General features: G+C 60.7%; 1 protein-coding gene across 1 annotated transcript; it reads left to right on the top strand.

The window, feature by feature from the left end:
• Positions 1-2,041: 2,041 nt before the first annotated feature.
• Positions 2,042-18,316, top strand: LOC134164904 (metabotropic glutamate receptor 6-like; the record flags this gene model as incomplete). Its single annotated transcript, XM_062621119.1, has 6 exons — positions 2,042-2,514; positions 9,190-9,406; positions 12,653-12,788; positions 16,133-16,203; positions 17,026-17,175; positions 18,091-18,316. Coding segments are annotated over exons 1-6 (1,271 nt in total), but the record flags the coding sequence as incomplete, so codon positions are not given.
• Between the last annotated feature and the right edge of the window lie 8 nt (positions 18,317-18,324).

Here is an 18,324-nt window from a genome sequence, read left to right as displayed (position 1 = left end):
TAAACCCCCCCATAACCCCCTTTAACCCCCCCATAGCCACTTAAACCCCCCATATCCCCTTAGACCCCCCCATGCCCCCTTTAATCCCTCCATACCCCTTAGACCCCCCATAACCCCTTAGACCCCCCCATAGCCCCCTTTAACCCCCCATAGCCACTTAAACCCCCCATATCCCCTTATACCCCACATAACCCCCTTTAACCCCCCATAACCCCCTTAGATCCCCCCATAACGCCTTAGACCCCCCCATAGCCCCCTTTAATCCCTCCATACCCCTTAGACCCCCCCATAACCCCTTAAACCCCCCCATAACCCCCTTTAACCCCCCCATAGCCACTTAAACCCCCCATAACCCCTTATACCCCACATAACCCCCTTTAACCCCCCATAACCCCCTTAGACCCCCCCATATCCCCTTAGACCCCCCCATAACCCCCTTTAACTCCCCCATATCACCTTAAACCCCCCATATCCCCTTATACCCCACATAACACCCTTTAACCCCCCCATATCCCCTTAGACCCCCCCATAACCCCTTAGACCCCCCATAGCCCCCTTTAACCCCCCATATCCCCTTAGACCCCCCATAACCCCTTTAACCCCCCATAACCCCCTTTAACCCCCCCATAACCCCCATTAACCCCCATAGCCCCTTAGACCCCCCCATAGCCCCTTAGACCCCCCATAACCCCTTAGACCCCCCCATAACCCCCTTTAACCCCCCCATATCCCCCATAACCCCCTTAGACCCCCCCATATCCCCTTTGACCCCCCCCATAGCCTCCTTTTGCCCCCCCCCGCCAGCTGCAGCCGAGCAGCCGGATTATCCCCTCCCCCGCCCCCCATCCCCCCTAATCCAGCTGCGGGGGGGGGGGGGAGGGGGGGTGTGAAGGGATTTGGGCCCCCCCCAACCCCCCCTTTGGGCTCAACCACTGGGGGGGGGGGAACATCACCCATCCTATAGGCACCAGATGTCCCTTGAGCCATGGGGGTGGGGTCCCTGCCCCATAGGGTGCCACTCTCCTCCCCATAGGATGTTCTCCCTGCCCCATAGGGTGCCACTCTCCTCCCAATAGGATGCTCTCCCTGCCCCATAGGGTGCTATTCCTTCCCCATAGGGTGCCACTCTCCTCCCCATAGGGTGCTATCCCTGCCCCATAGGGTGCTATCCCTGCCCCATAGGGTGCCACTCTTGTCCCCATCGGATGCTCTCCCTGCCCCATAGGATGCTATCCCTCCCCCATAGGATGCCACTCCCCTCCCCATAGGGCGCTCTCCCTGCCCCATAGGGTGCCACTCTCCTCCCCATAGGATGCTCTCCCTGCCCCATAGGGTGCCACTCTCCTCCCCATAGGATGCTATCCCTGCCCCATAGGGTGCTATTCCTTCCCCATAGGGTGCCACTCTCCTCCCCATAGGGTGCTATCCCTGCCCCATAGGGTGCCACTCTTGTCCCCATCGGGTGCTCTCCCTGCCCCATAGGATGCTATCCCTCCCCCATAGGATGCCACTCCCCTCCCCATAGGATGCTCTCCCTGCCCCATAGGGTGCCACTCCCCTCTCCATAGGGCGCTCTCCCTGCCCCATAGGGTGCCACTCCCCTCCCCATAGGGCGCTCTCCCTGCCCCATAGGATGCCACTCCCCTCCCCATAGGGTGCTATCCCTGCCCCATAGGGTGCCACTCCCCTCCCCATAGGGTGCTATCCCTGCCCCATAGGGCGCTCTCCCTGCCCCATAGGGTGCTCTCCCTGCCCCATAGGGTGCCACTCCCCTCCCCATAGGGTGCTCTCCCTGCCCCATAGGATGCTCTCCCTGCCCCATAGGGTGCCACTCTCATGCCCATGGGGTGCTCTCCCTGCCCCATAGGGTGCTATCCCTGCCCCATAGGGTGCCACTCCCCTCCCCATAGGGTGCTATCCCTGCCCCATAGGGCGCTCTCCCTGCCCCATAGGGTGCTCTCCCTGCCCCATAGGGTGCCACTCCACAGTGCCCCCCCCAACCCCTCTTCTTCTCCCCCCCTCCTTCCCCAGCAGCCCAGGACCATGCTGCAGCTCCTGCTCCCCTTGAGCACCCTCTGGGGCCCCATCCTGCCTGCCCCATCTCCCACCCAGCCCCACGGCATCCGCTTGGAAGGGGACCTGACGCTGGGGGGCCTCTTCCCCGTGCACGCCCGGGGCCCCGCGGGGGTCCCCTGCGGTCCCATCAAGAAGGAGAAGGGCATCCATCGCCTGGAGGCCATGCTCTACGCCCTGGACCGCGTCAACGGGGACCCCACGGTGCTGCCCAACCTCACTCTGGGCGCCCGCATCCTGGATACCTGCTCCCGGGACACCTACGCCTTGGAGCAGGCGCTCGGCTTCGTCCGCAGCCTCCTGCCGCCGGCCGAAGGCGAAGGGCGATGCGCCGACGGGAGCCCTCCCCGCCGGCCCCCCCCCGAGCGCCTCGTGGGGGTCATCGGCGCCTCGGCAAGCTCCGTCTCCATCATGGTGGCCAACGTGCTGAGGCTCTTCAACGTGAGTGGTTGGGGCGGCGGCGGGGCAAGATCCAGCTCCGTCGTGGTGGGCAAGGGGGTTCCATCACCATCTGTGTCCATCATGGTGGTCAAGGGGGCTCCGTCATAGTGATCAAGGTGTCTCCATCACCATCTGTGTCCATCGTGGTGGTCAAGGGGGCTCCATCACCATCTGTGTCCATCGTGGTGGTCAAGGGGGCTCCATCACCATCTGTGTCCATCGTGGTAGCCAATATGTTGGTCAATGGATCTCCATCATGGTGGTCAATGTGGCTCCATCATAGTGGTCAAGGTGTCTCCATCATGGTGGTCAAGGTATCTCTGTCATAGTGACCAAGGTGTCTCCATCATAGTGGTCAAGGGATCTCCATCATGGTGGTCAAGGGGGCTCCATTACCATCTGTGTCCATCGTGGTAGTCAATATGTTGGTCAATGGATCTCCATCATGGTGGTCAATGTGGCTCCATCATAGTGGTCAAGGTGTCTCCATCACCATCTGTGTCCATCGTGGCAGCCAATATGTTGGTCAATGGATCTCCATCATGGTGGTCAATGTGGCTCCATCATAGTGGTCAAGGTGTCTCCATCACCATCTGTGTCCATCGTGGTAGCCAATATGTTGATCAATGGATCTCCATCATGGTGGTCAATGTGGCTCCATCATAGTGATCAAGGTGTCTCCATCACCATCTGTGTCCATCGTGGTGGTCAAGGGGGCTCCATCATGGTGGTCAGTGTGGCTCCATCATAGTGGTCAAGGTGTCTCCATCATGGTGGTCAAGGTATCTCTGTCATAGTGACCAAGGTGTCTCCATCATAGTGGTCAAGGGATCTCCATCATGGTGGTCAAGGTGTCTCCATCACCATCTGTGTCCATCGTAGCAGCCAATATGTTGGTCAATGGATCTCCATCATGGTGGTCAATGTGGCTCCATCATAGTGGTCAAGGTGTCTCCATCATGGTGGTCAAGGTATCTGTCATAGTGACCAAGGTGTCTCCATCATAGTGGTCAAGGGATCTCCATCATGGTGGTCAAGGGGGCTCCATCACCATCTGTGTCCATCGTGGTAGTCAATATGTTGGTCAATGGATCTCCATCATGGTGGTCAATGTGGCTCCATCATAGTGGTCAAGGTGTCTCCATCACCATCTGTGTCCATCGTGGTGGTCAAGGGGGCTCCATCATGGTGGTCAATGTGGCTCCATCATAGTGGTCAAGGTGTCTCCATCACCATCTGTGTCCATCGTGGTAGCCAATATGTCGGTCAATGGATCTCCATCATGGTGGTCAATGTGGCTCCATCATAGTGGTCAAGGTGTCTCCATCACCATCTGTGTCCATCGTGGTGGTCAAGGGGGCTCCATCATGGTGGTCAATGTGGCTCCATCATAGTGGTCAAGGTGTCTCCATCACCATCTCTGTCCGTCGTGGTGGGCAAGGGGGCTCCATCATGGTGGTCAGTGTGGCTCCATCATAGTGATCAAGGTGTCTCCATCACCATCTGTGTCCATCGTGGTAGTCAATATGTTGCTCAATGGATCTCCATCATGGTGGTCAATGTGGCTCCATCATAGTGGTCAAGGTGTCTCCATCATGGTGGTCAAGGTATCTCTGTCATAGTGACCAAGGTGTCTCCATCATAGTGGTCAAGGGATCTCCATCATGGTGGTCAAGGTGTCTCCATCACCATCTGTGTCCATCGTGGTAGCCAATATGTTGGTCAATGGATCTCCATCATGGTGGTCAATGTGGCTCCATCATAGTGGTCAAGGTGTCTCCATCACCATCTGTGTCCATCGTGGTAGCCAATAAGTTGGTCAATGGATCTCCATCATGGTGGTCAATGTGGCTCCATCATAGTGGTCAAGGTGTCTCCATCACCATCTGTGTCCATCGTGGTAGCCAATAAGTTGGTCAATGGTTCTCCATCATGGTGGTCAGTGTGGCTCCATCATAGTGGTCAAGGTGTCTCCATCGTGGTGGTCAAGGTGTCTCCATCGTGGTGGCCAATGTGTCCCCATCATAGTGGTCAAGGTGTCTCCATCATGGTGGTCAAGGTGTCCCCATCATAGTGGTCAAGGTGTCTCCATCATGGTGGTCAAGGTGTCCCCATCATAGTGGTCAAGGTGTCTCCATCATGGTGGTCAAGGTGTCCCCATCATAGTGGTCAAGGTGTCTCCATCATGGTGGTCAAGGTGTCCCCATCATAGTGGCCAAGGTGTCTCCATCATGGTAGCCAATGTGTCTCCATCATACTGGTCAAGGCGTCTCCATCATGGTGGTCAAGGTGTCTCCGTCATAGTGGTCAATGTTTCGCCATCGTGGTGTTCAAGGTGGTTTCATCACCGTATGTTCCGTGATGGTGGCCGAGGTATCTCCATCATGGTGGTCAATGTGTCTCCATCACCACCTGTGTCCACCATGGTGCCAATGTGTCTTTGTTCATCTCCATTGTGGTGGCCAATATGGTAGCCAATGTGTCTCCATGATGTTGGCCAATGTATCTCCATCACGGTGGCCAATGTATCTCCATCGCGGTGGCCAATGTATCTCCATCATGATGGTCAATGTATCTCCATCACGGTGGCCAATGTATCTCCATCGCGGTGGCCAGTGTATCTCCATCATGATGGTCAATGTATCTCCATCACGGTGGCCAATGTATCTCCATCACGGTGGCCAATGTATCTCCATCACGGTGGCCAATGTATCTCCATCACGATGGCCAAGGTATCTCCATCATGATGGTCAAGATGTCTCCACCATGGTGGCCAATGTATCTCCATCACGGTGGCCAATGTATCTCCATCACGGTGGCCAATGTATCTCCATCACGATGGCCAAGGTATCTCCATCATGGTGCTCAAGATGTCTCCACCATGGTGGCCAATGTATCTCCATCACGATGGCCAATGTATCTCCATCACGGTGGCCAATGTATCTCCATCACGGTGGCCAAGGTATCTCCATGATGTTGGCCAATGTATCTCCATCACGATGGCCAATGTATCTCCATCACGGGGGCCAATGTATCTCCATCACGATGGCCAATGTATCTCCATCACGGTGGCCAATGTATCTCCATCACGATGGCCAATGTATCTCCATCATGGTGCTCAAGATGTCTCCACCATGGTGGCCAATGTATCTCCATCACGGTGGCCAATGTATCTCCATCATGGTGCTCAAGATGTCTCCACCATGGTGGCCAATGTATCTCCATCACGGTGGCCAATGTATCTCCATCACGGTGGCCAAGGTATCTCCATCACGGTGGCCAAGGTATCTCCATCATGGCCAATGTATCTCCATCACGGTGGCCAAGGTATCTCCATCACGGTGGCCAATGTATCTCCATCACGATGGCCAAGGTATCTCCATCATGGCCAATGTATCTCCATCACGGTGGCCAAGGTATCTCCATCATGGTGCTCGAGATGTCTCCACCATGGTGACCATGGCATCTCCATCGCGGTGCCCGACGTGCTCGGTCTCAATGTGCCTGTTTGGGGGCACTGGGGGACACCGAGCAGGAGGTGGGGGGCAGCCCCATCCCTTCAAGGTGACATTGGGGACATCGGGGGGGGGGGGTCATGGCAGCTCTGACACCCCCATTCCCAATGGACCCTTCCATCCCCCCCCGTTACCCACAATGCCCCTGGGTGGCAGCAAATGGCTCCAGGGATTAGGAGGGATTAGGGACACAGAATACACAAGGGAGGGGGGGATGTCCCATGGGATTGGGTGCCCCCCCGGTGTCCATATGTCCCCACTGTTGTTCCCCCCCCCCCCCGTCCTGTGTCCCCAGTGGCATTCCCAGACCCCACAGCTCAATTCCAAGCCTATATCCCCATAACCCCGTGCCCCATCCCTACCAGTACCCAAGTCCTCCTTGGCACAGGATGCCCAAGGTTGGGACCAGATGATGCTCAGCTCCTTCCGCCCCATCCCATGATGATTCCCAGCTGTATCCCAGTATCCCAATGGCATTCCCAAACCCCACAGCTCAATTCCAAGCCTATATCCCCATATCCCCGTGCCCCATCCCTACCAGTACCCAAGTCCTCCTTGGCACAGGATACCCACAGTTGGGACCAGATGATGCTCAGCTCCTTCCGCCCCATCCCATGATGATTCCCAGCTGTATCCCAGTATCCCAATGGCATTCCCAGACCCCACAGCTCAATTCCAAGCCTATATCCCCATGCCCCATCCCTACCAGTACCCAAGTCCTCCTTGGCACAGGATGCCCATGGTTGGGACTGGATGATGCTCAGCTCCTTCCACCCCATCCCGAGCCCATTCCCAGCTGTCTCCCAGTATCCCAATGGCATTCCCAAACCCCCCAGCTCAGTTCCAGGGCTGGATCCCCACATCCCGGTGCCATTCCCAGCTCAGTTCCAGGGCCGGCTCCCCACATCCCGGTGCCATTCCCAGATCAGCTCCAGGGCTGGATCCCCACATCCCGGTGCCATTCCCAGATCCCCCAGCTCGGTTCCAGGTCTGGCTCCCCACATCCCGGTTCCGTTCCCAGATCCCCCAGATCAGCTCCAGGTCTGGCTCCCCACATCCCGGTGCCATTCCCGGCTCCCCACATCCCGGTGCCATTCCCAGATCCCCCAGATCAGCTCCAGGTCTGGATCCCCACATCCCGGTGCCATTCCCAGATCCCCCAGATCAGCTCCAGGGCTTGATCCCCACATCCCGGTGCCGTTCCCAGATCCCCCAGCTCGGTTCCAGGGCCGGCTCCCCACATCCCGGTGCCGTTCCCGGCTCCCCACATCCCGGTGCCATTCCCAGATCCCCCAGCTCAGCTCCAGGTCTGGCTCCCCACATCCCAGTGCCATTCCCAGCTCAGTTCCATTCCCGGCTCCCCACATCCCGGTGCCGTTCCCGGCTCCCCACATCCCGGTGCCGTTCCCGGCTCCCCACATCCCGGTGCCGTTCCCAGATCCCCCAGCTCAGCTCCAGGTCTGGCTCCCCACATCCCGGTGCCGTTCCCGGCTCCCCACATCCCGGTTCCGTTCCCAGATCCCCCAGCTCAGCTCCAGGGCTGCATCCCCACATCCCGGTGCCATTCCCAGATCCCCCAGATCAGCTCCAGGGCCGGATCCCCACATCCCGGTGCCATTCCCGGCTCCCCACATCCCGGTGCCGTTCCCAGATCCCCCAGCTCAGCTCCAGGTCTGGCTCCCCACATCCCGGTGCCGTTCCCAGATCCCCCAGCTCAGCTCCAGCGCTGGCTCCCCACATCCCGGTGCCATTCCCAGCTCAGTTCCAGGGCCGGATCCCCACATCCCGGTGCCATTCCCGGCTCCCCACATCCCGGTGCCGTTCCCGGCTCCCCACATCCCGGTTCCGTTCCCAGATCCCCCAGCTCAGCTCCAGGTCTGGCTCCCCACATCCCGGTGCCATTCCCAGCTCAGTTCCAGGGCCGGATCCCCACATCCCGGTGCCATTCCCGGCTCCCCACATCCCGGTGCCATTCCCGGCTCCCCACATCCCGGTTCCGTTCCCAGATCCCCCAGCTCAGCTCCAGGTCCGGCTCCCCACATCCCGGTGCCATTCCCGGCTCCCCACATCCCGGTGCCGTTCCCAGATCCCCCAGATCAGTTCCAGGGCTGGATCCCCACATCCCGGTGCCATTCCCGGCTCCCCACATCCCGGTGCCGTTCCCAGATCCCCCAGCTCAGCTCCAGGGCCGGCTCCCCACATCCCGGTGCCATTCCCGGCTCCCCACATCCCGGTGCCGTTCCCGGCTCCCCACATCCCGGTGCCATTCCCGGCTCCCCCACACCAGCTCCAGGTCTGGCTCCCCACATCCCGGTGCCATTCCCAGATCCCCCAGCTCAGCTCCAGGGCTGGCTCCCCACATCCCGGTGCCATTCCCGGCTCCCCACATCCCGGTGCCGTTCCCAGATCCCCCAGATCAGCTCCAGGTCCGGATCCCCACATCCCGGTGCCATTCCCGGCTCCCCACATCCCGGTGCCATTCCCGGCTCCCCACATCCCGGTGCCGTTCCCAGATCCCCCAGCTCAGCTCCAGGTCTGGATCCCCACATCCCGGTTCCGTTCCCAGATCCCCCAGCTCGGTTCCAGGTCTGGCTCCCCACATCCCGGTGCCATTCCCAGATCCCCCAGCTCGGTTCCAGGTCTGGCTCCCCACATCCCGGTGCCATTCCCAGATCCCCCAGCTCAGCTCCAGGTCTGGCTCCCCACATCCCGGTGCCGTTCCCGGCTCCCCACATCCCGGTGCCATTCCCGGCTCCCCACATCCCGGTGCCGTTCCCAGATCCCCCAGATCAGCTCCAGGTCTGGATCCCCACATCCCGGTGCCATTCCCAGATCAGCTCCAGGTCTGGCTCCCCACATCCCGGTTCCGTTCCCAGCTCCCCACATCCCGGTTCCGTTCCCAGATCCCCCAGCTCAGCTCCAGATCCGGCTCCCCACATCCCGGTTCCGTTCCCAGATCCCCCAGCTCAGCTCCAGATCCGGCTCCCCACATCCCGGTGCCATTCCCAGCTCAGTTCCAGGTCTGGCTCCCCACATCCCGGTGCCGTTCCCGGCTCCCCACATCCCGGTGCCATTCCCGGCTCCCCACATCCCGGTTCCGTTCCCATATCCCCCAGCTCAGTTCCAGGTCTGGCTCCCCACATCCCGGTTCCGTTCCCAGATCCCCCAGATCAGCTACGCCTCCACGGCTCCGGAGCTCAGCGATCCCGCCCGTTACGGGTTCTTCTCCCGCGTGGTGCCGCCGGACTCGGAGCAGGCGCAGGCCATGGTGGCCGTGGCGCGGGCCCTGGGCTGGAGCTACGTGGCCACCGTGGCCTCCGAGGGCAGCTACGGGGAGAGCGGAGTGGAGGCCTTCGTGCAGAGCTCCAGGGAGGCCGGTGGGGAGAGGGGGTGGCAGGGAGGGGATGGGAATGGGAATGGGATGGAATGGGATTGAGTGGGAAGGGAATGGGATGGAATTGGAGTGGATGGGATGGGAATGAGAGGGAGTGGGATAGAGTGGGAGGGGATGGGAATAGGAGGGACTGGGAGGGGAATGGGAGGGAGTGGGATAGAGTGGGATGGGAATGGGAGGGGATGGGATTGAGGGGGATGGAATGGGATAGAGTGGAAGGGGATGGGATTGAGTGGTAAGGGAATGGAATTGAGTGGGATGGAATGGGAGTGGATGGGATGGGAATGGGGGGGATGGGATGGAGTGGGAAGGGAATGGAATTGAGTGGGATGGAATGGGATGGAATGGGATAGGGTGGGAGGGGATGGGATGGGAAAGTGAGGGGATGGGATGGAGTGGGATTGAGTGGGATGGAATGGGATAGAGTGGGAGGGGATGGGATGGGAAAGGGAGGGGATGGGATGGAATGGGATAGAGTGGGAGGGGATGGGATGGGAATGGGGGGAATGGGATGGAGTGGGGTAGAGTGGGAGGGAAATGGGATGGAGTGGGAAGGGAATGGGAGGGGATGGGATGGAGTGGGATAGAGTGGGATGGGGATGGGATTGAGTGGGAATGGGGGGGATGGGATGGAGTGGAAGGGGATGGGATGGAGTGGGAAGGGAATGGAATGGAGTGGGATTGAGTGGGATGGAATGGGATAGAGTGGGAGGGGATGGGATGGGGGTAGGAGGGACTGGGAGGGGAATGGGAGGCAATGGGATGGGAATGGGAGGGAGTGGGATAGAGTGGCAGGGGAATGGGATGGAGTGGGAAGGGAATGGGAGGAAATGGGAGGGGAATGGAATGGACTGGGTGGGGGCACTGGGATATACTGAGAGGGAATGGGAGGGAGTGGAAGGGACTAGGAAAGGACTGGGGGGGAATGGGGAGAACTGGGGAGAGGACTGGAGTGGGCCCGGGACACTCTGGGACACACTGGGACACTCTGGGACACACCGGGACACACTGGGACACTCTGGGACACAGTGGGACACACTGGGACACTCTGGGACATACTGGGACACACTGGGACACACTGGGACACACTGGGACACACTGGGACATACCGGGACACACTGGGACACACTGGGACACACTGGGGCATACTGGGACACTCTGGGACACACCGGGACACACTGGGGCACACTGGGACACACTGGGACGGACTGGGACATACTGGGACACACTGGGACACACTGGGACACACTGGGACACACCGGGACACACTGGGACACACTGGGACACACTGGGACATACCGGGACACACTGGGACACACTGGGACATACCGGGACACTCTGGGACACACTGGGACACACCGGGACACACTGGAGCACACCGGGACACACTGGGACACACTGGAGCACACCGGGACACACTGGGACACACCGGGACACACTGGGACACACTGGGACACACTGGGACATACCGGGACACACTGGGACACACTGGGACATACCGGGACACACCGGGACACACTGGGACACACTGGGACACACTGGGACACACCGGGACACTCTGGGACACACTGGGACACACCGGGACACACTGGAGCACACCGGGACACACTGGGACACACTGGAGCACACCGGGACACACTGGGACACACCGGGACACACTGGGACACACTGGGACACACTGGGACATACCGGGACACACTGGGACACACTGGGACATACCGGGACACACCGGGACACACTGGGACACACTGGGGCACACCGGGATATACTGGGACACACTGGGACACTGGGACACACTGGGATGGACTGGGCTGGACTGGTGGGGACTGGTGGGGACCGGTGGGGACCGGTGGGGACTGGTGGGGACCGGTGGGGACCGGTGGGGACTGGTGGGGACCGGTGGGGACCGGTGGGGACTGGTGGGGACGGGTGGGGACCGGTGGGGACTGGTGGGGACCGGTGGGGACCGGTGGGGACCGGTGGGGACTGGTGGGGACTGGTTGGGACCGGTGGGGACCGGTGGGGACTGGTTGGGACCGGTGGGGACCGGTGGGGACCGGTGGGGACTGGTGGGGACTGGTTGGGACCGGTGGGGACCGGTGGGGACCGGTGGGGACTGGGCTGGGCCGGTGGGGACTGGCGGGGACTGGTGGGGACCGGTGGGGACCGGTGGGGACCGGTGGGGTCCGGTGGGGACCGGTGGGGACCGGTGGGGACTGGTGGGGACCGGTGGGGACCGGTGGGGACTGGTGGGGACCGGTGGGGACTGGTGGGGACTGGGCTGGACTGGTTGGGACTGGTGGGGACCGGTGGGGACCGGTGGGGACCGGTGGGGACTGGTGGGGACCGGTGGGGACTGGTGGGGACTGGGCTGGGCCGGTGGGGACCGGTGGGGACTGGTGGGGACCGGTGGGGACCGGTGGGGACCGGTGGGGACTGGTGGGGACTGGTTGGGACCGGTGGGGACCGGTGGGGACTGGTGGGGACTGGTTGGGACCGGTGGGGACCGGTGGGGACCGGTGGGGACCGGTGGGGACTGGGCTGGGCCGGTGGGGACTGGCGGGGACTGGTGGGGACCGGTGGGGACTGGTGGGGACCGGTGGGGACCGGTGGGGACTGGTGGGGACTGGTGGGGACTGGTTGGGACCGGTGGGGACTGGTGGGGACTGGTGGGGACCGGTGGGGACTGGTGGGGACCGGTGGGGACTGGTTGGGATCGGTGGGGACCGGTGGGGACCGGTGGGGACCGGTGGGGACTGGTGGGGACTGGTGGGGACCGGTGGGGACTGGTGGGGACCGGTGGGGACCGGTGGGGACTGGTGGGGACCGGTGGGGACCGGTGGGGACTGGTGGGGACCGGTGGGGACCGGTGGGGACTGGTGGGGACCGGTGGGGACCGGTGGGGACTGGTGGGGACCGGTGGGGACCGGTGGGGACTGGTGGGGACCGGTGGGGACCGGTGGGGACTGGTGGGGACTGGTGGGGACTGGGCTGGACTGGTGGGGACTGGTGGGGTCCGGTGGGGACCGGTGGGGACCGGTGGGGACCGGTGGGGACTGGTGGGGACTGGTGGGGACCGGTGGGGACTGGTGGGGACCGGTGGGGACCGGTGGGGACTGGTGGGGACCGGTGGGGACCGGTGGGGACCGGTGGGGACCGGTGGGGACCGGTGGGGACCGGTGGGGTCCGGTGGGGACCGGTGGGGACTGGGCCGTGCCGTCGGGCGCAGGCGGGCTCTGCATCGCTCAATCCATCAAGATCCCGCGGGAGCCGCGGCCGGGCGAGTTCGACAAAGTCATCGGGAGGCTCATGGAGACGTCGACGGCGCGCGGCGTCGTCCTGTTCGCCAACGAGGACGACATCCGGTGAGGCCCCGCTATGCGCCAGTATAGACCAGTATAGACCAGTATGGACCAGTATAAACCAGTATAAACCAGTATAGACCAGTATAAACCAGTATGACCAGTATAAACCAGTATGGACCAGTATAAACCAGTATGACCAGTATAGACCAGTATGACCAGTATAGACCAGTATGACCAGTATGGACCAGTATAAACCAGTATGACCAGTATAGACCAGTATGACCAGTATAAACCAGTATAGACCAGTATGGACCAGTATGACCAGTATAAAACAGTATAAACCAGTATGGACCAGTATAAACCAGTATGACCAGTATAAACTAGTATGGACCAGTATAAACCAGTATGGGCCAGTATAAACCAGTATGGACCGGTATAAACCAGTATGACCAGTATAAACTAGTATGACCAGTATAAACTAATATGACCAGTATAAACTAGTATGGGCCATTATAAACCAGTGTGGACCACTATAAACCAGTATGGCCCGGTATAAACGAGCATAAACTGGTATAGACCGGTATAAACCACTATGGACCGATATAAACCAGTATAAAGCAGTATAGACCGGTATAAACCAGTATGGACCAGTATAAACCAGTATGGACTGGTATAAAGCAGTATGGACCGGTATAGACTGGTATAAACAAGTATAAAGCAGTATAAACCAGTAGGGACTGGTATAAACCGGTATAGATCATATAAAAGTATGGACCATATAAACCAGTACAGACTAGTATAAACCAGTATAAAGCGGTATAGACCAGTATAAAACAGTATGGACTGGTATAACCCAGTCTAAACTGGTATGGGCCGGTTCATACCAGTATAGAGCAGGAACTGGCCCAGGAACCCCTGCCCACTGCTCGGCCCAAGGTGTCTTCACCAGGGTGGATGGGATGAGCTGAGTGATCTGTATGGAGCAGCAGAGACCAGTATAAACCAGTATAAACCAGTCTAGACCAGAATAAACCGGTATAGACCAGTATAAACCTCTATACACCAGTATAGATCAGTATTGACCAGTATAGAGGAGCGTAGAGCAGTGTGGACCAGCATAGAGCAGTCCCTCCCAGTCTATCCCAGTCCCTCCCAGTCTATCCCAGTCCCTCCCAGTCTATCCCAGTCTATCCCAGTCCCTCCCAGTCTATCCCAGTCTATCCCAGTCCCTCCCAGTCTATCCCAGTCCCACCCAGTCTATCCCAGTCCTTCCCAGTCCCTCCCAGTCTATCCCAGTCCCTCCCAGTCTATCCCAGTCCGTTCCGTCCCCCCCTATTCCTCTCCCAGTGCCTCCCAGTCTATCCCAATCCATCCCAGTCTATCGCAGTCCATCCCATTCCCCTCCTATTCCTCTCCCAGTCCACTCCAGTCTATCCCATTGACCACCATTCTACTCCCAGGCCACCCCAGTCCCATCCCAGTCCATCCCATTCCCATCCCAGTTCATCCCAGTCCCTCCCATTCCCATCCCAGTCCATCCCAGTTCATCCCATTCCCATCCCAGTCCCTCCCATTCCCATCCCAGTCCCTCTCATTCCCCTCCCAGTCCCATCCCAGTCCATCCCAGTTCCTCCCATTCCCTCCCAGTCCCATCCCAGTCCCTCCCAGTCCCTCTCATTCCCCTCCCAGTCCCTCACAGTCTATCCCATTCTATCCCATTCCCCTCCCAGTCCATCCCATTCCCATCCCTCCCATTCCCCTCCCATCCCTTCCATTCCCCCATTCCCATTCCCCCTATTCCCATCCCCCATTCCCTCCCATTCCCATTCCCCCTATTCCCATTCCCCCATCCCATTCCCCCCATTCCCATTCCCATTCCCATCCCATTCCCATTCCCTTCCCATTCCCATTCCCATTCCCATTCCCATTCCCATTCCCATTCCCATCCCACTCCATTCCCACTCTATTCCCCCCATCTCCATTCCCATTCCCATCCCCATTCCCCATTCCCATTCCCATTCCCCCATTCCCCCCCATCCCCCCCATCCCCATTCCCATCTCCATTCCCATCCCCATTCCCCCCATTCCCATTCCCATTCCCATCCCCATCCCCATCCCCCTCCCATTCCCCATTCCCATTCCCCATTCCCATCCATTCCCCATTCCCATTCCATCCATCCATCCCATCCCCATCCCATCCCCATCCATTCCCATCCCCATTCCCATCCCATCCCATTCCATCCCCATCCATCCCCATTCCCCATCCCATCCCATTCCCATCCCATCCCCATCCCCATTCCCATTCCCCCCATCCCATCCCCCCATTCCCATTCCATTCCCATTCCCATTCCCCCATTCCCATCCCCATTCCCATTCCCATTCCCATTCCCATTCCCATTTCCCATTCCCATCCCATTCCCATCCCCATTCCCATCCCCATTCCCATCCCATTCCCATTCCCATTCCCATTCCCATTCCCATTCCCATTCCCATCCCCATTCCCATTCCCATTCCCATCCCCATTCCATCTCACGTGCCCCCTGTCCCTATCCCCATTCCCATTCCCCTCCCATTCCCATTCCCATCCCATTCCCATTCCCATCCCCATTCCCATTCCCATTCCCATTCCCATCCCCATTCCCATTCCCATTCCCATTCCCATCCCCATTCCCCTCCCATTCCCATTCCCATTCCCATTCCCTTCCCCGCCCCATTCCCCATTCCCATTCCCTTCCCCACATCCCCATCCCCATCCCCATCCCCATTCCCATCCCCCTCCATCCATCCCCATTCCCCATCCCCATCCCCATTCCCATCCCCATCCATCCCATTCCATCCCCATTCCCATTCCCATCCCCATCCCCATTCCCTCCATCCCCATCCCCATCCCCATCCCCATTCCCCCCCCATTCCCATCCCCCCATTCCCATCCCATTCCCATTCCCTTTCCCCTCCCGTCCCCATTCCGGGTGCTGGATTCGCCGCCCCGCCCCTCTCGGGTCACTTCCCATCCTGGGTGGGCTCCCATCCCATTCCCATTCCCATTCCCCCCCATCATTCCCATTCCCATGCTGGGCCTGGAGCCCATTCCCATTCCATCACCATCCTGCCCATTCCCATTCCCCTGCCCTGTGGGGCAGCCCCATTCCCATCCCCATCCCCATTCGCCCATGGGCTGCTATGGGGCAGCCTCATGGCCTTGTGGGGCGCTATCCCTATGGGGCAGCCCCATGGCGCTAGGGGGCCATTGGGGCCTATTCCCATTCCCCCATGGCGCTAGGGGCATTGGGGCACCATCCTTCAAGGTGCTGGAGCTATGGTGCTATGGGGCTGTATGGGGTGCTATGGGGCAGCCCCATGGCGCTAGGGGGCGGTGTGGGGCGCTATGGGCTGCTATGGGGCAGCCTCATGGCGCTAGGGGGCGGTGTGGGGCGCTATGGGATGCTATGGGGCAGCCCCATGGCGCTAGGGGGCGGTATGGGGCACTATGGGGCAAGGTGCTGGAGCTATGGTGCTATGCGCTATGGGGCAGCCCCATGGCGCTAGGGGGCGGTGTGGGGCACTATGGGGTGCTATGGGGCAGACCCATGGCGCTATGGAGCGGTATGGGGCACTATGGGGCTGTATGGGGAGGTATGAGGCACTATGGGGCAGCCCCATGGCGCTAGGGGGCGGTATGGGCCGCTATGGGGCTGTATGGGGTGCTATGGGGAGCTATGGGGAGGTATGGGGCACTATAGGGCGCTATGGGGCGCTATGGGGCAAGGTGCTGGCTCTATGGTGCTATGGGGTGGTATGGGGCGCTATGGGGCAGCCCCATGGTGCTATGGAGCGGTATGGGGCACTATGGGGCTGTATGGGGAGGTATGAGGCACTATGGGGCAGCCCCATGGCACTATAGGGCACTATGGGGCGCTATGGGGCAGCCCCATGGCACTATGGGGAACTATGGGGCGCTATGGGGCACTATGGGGCTGTATGGGGAGGTATGGGGCACTATGGGGCAGCCCCATGTCACTATGGGGCGCTATGGGGCAAGGTGCTGGCGCTATGGTGCTATGGGATTGCATGGGGCGCTATAGGGCGCTGTGGGGGGAGATGTTGATGCTATGGGGCAGTATGGGGCGGTATGGGGCTGTATGGGGCGCTATGGGGTGAGGCGCTGGTGCTGTGGCGCTACGGAGCGCTGTAGGGCACTATGGGGCGAAGCGCTGGTGCTAGGGTGCTATGGGGTGGTATGGGGCGCTATAGGGCGCTATGGGGTGAGGTGCATGGGGCTATGGGGTGCCCCCTGCAGGCTTCGATGAGTATTTCACGTCCCGCTCGCTGGAGAACAACCGCCGCAACCTCTGGTTCCACGAGTTCTGGGAGGAGGATTTCAACTGCCGCCTGCCCCATAGCGAGCCCCATAGCGAGCCCCACGGCGGGCCCGTCCGCAAGTGCACAGGTAAAGCGCTGCCTGCCCCACAGGGTGCCCCATAGCGTGCGGCCTGCCCCATAGCGCCCTGCCTGCACTATAGAGCCCTGCTTGCCCCATAGAGCCCTGCCTGCCCCATAGACCCCTGCTTGCCCCATAGCTCCCTGGGGCAGCAGCTGTGGGTCTGACCCCCAAGTGTGGGACAGCAATGTGGATCTGATCCCCAAGTGTGGGGCAGGGCAGTGCTATAGGTGTGACCTCCCAAGTGTGGGGTAGCCCAGTGCTGTGGGTGTGACCCCCAAGTGTGGGTCAGCGCAGCGCTGTGGGTCTGACCTCCCAAGTGTGGGTCAGCGCAGCGCTGTGGGTCTGACCCCCAAGTGTGGGTCAGGGCAGCGCTGTGGGTCTGACCCCCAAGTGCGGGTCAGCGCAGCGCTGTGGGTCTGAACCCCAAGTGTGGGTCAGGGCAGCGCTGTGGGTCTGACCCCCAAGTGTGGGTCAGCGCAGCGCTGTGGGTCTGACCCCCAAGTGTGGGTCAGCGCAGCGCTGTGGGTCTGACCCCCAAGTGTGGGTCAGGGCGGCGCTGTGGGTCTGACCCCCAAGTGTGGGTCAGGGCAGCGCTGTGGGTCTGACCCCCAAGTGTGGGTCAGGGCAGTGCTATGGGGCAGCGCTGTGGGTCTGACCCCCAAGTGCGGGTCAGGGCAGCGCTGTGGGTCTGACCCCCAAGTGTGGGTCAGGGCAGCGCTGTGGGTCTGACCCCCAAGTGTGGGTCAGCGCAGCGCTGTGGGTCTGACCCCCAAGTGTGGGTCAGGGCAGTGCTATGGGGCAGCGCTGTGGGTGTGACCCCCAAGTGTGGGTCAGGGCAGTGCTATGGGGCAGCGCTGTGGGTCTGACCCCCAAGTGTGGGTCAGGGCGGCGCTGTGGGTCTGACCCCCAAGTGTGGGTCAGGGCGGGAGCGCATCGGCCGGGACTCGCCCTACGAGCAGGAGGGGAAGGTGCAGTTCGTCATCGACGCGGTGCTCGCCATGGCGCGGGCCCTGCACAGCCTCGCGGCCGAGCTCTGCCCCGGGGGGGGGCTCTGCCCCCGCATGGACCCCCCCGACGGGCGCCGCCTCCTGCAGCACATCCGGGGGGTGAACTTCAGCGGTGAGGGGGGGGAGGGGGGGGGGTGGGGGTGGGGGT

This window comes from Pezoporus occidentalis, unplaced genomic scaffold, assembly GCF_034315485.1.
Source record: "Pezoporus occidentalis ecotype Australia unplaced genomic scaffold, CSIRO_AGI_Poc_V1 ctg1064, whole genome shotgun sequence".
In the NCBI taxonomy this organism is placed as follows: domain Eukaryota; kingdom Metazoa; phylum Chordata; class Aves; order Psittaciformes; family Psittacidae; genus Pezoporus; species Pezoporus occidentalis.
The sequence above is the reverse complement of the archived record's forward strand: the minus strand, read 5'-3'. Positions and strand labels throughout refer to the sequence as shown.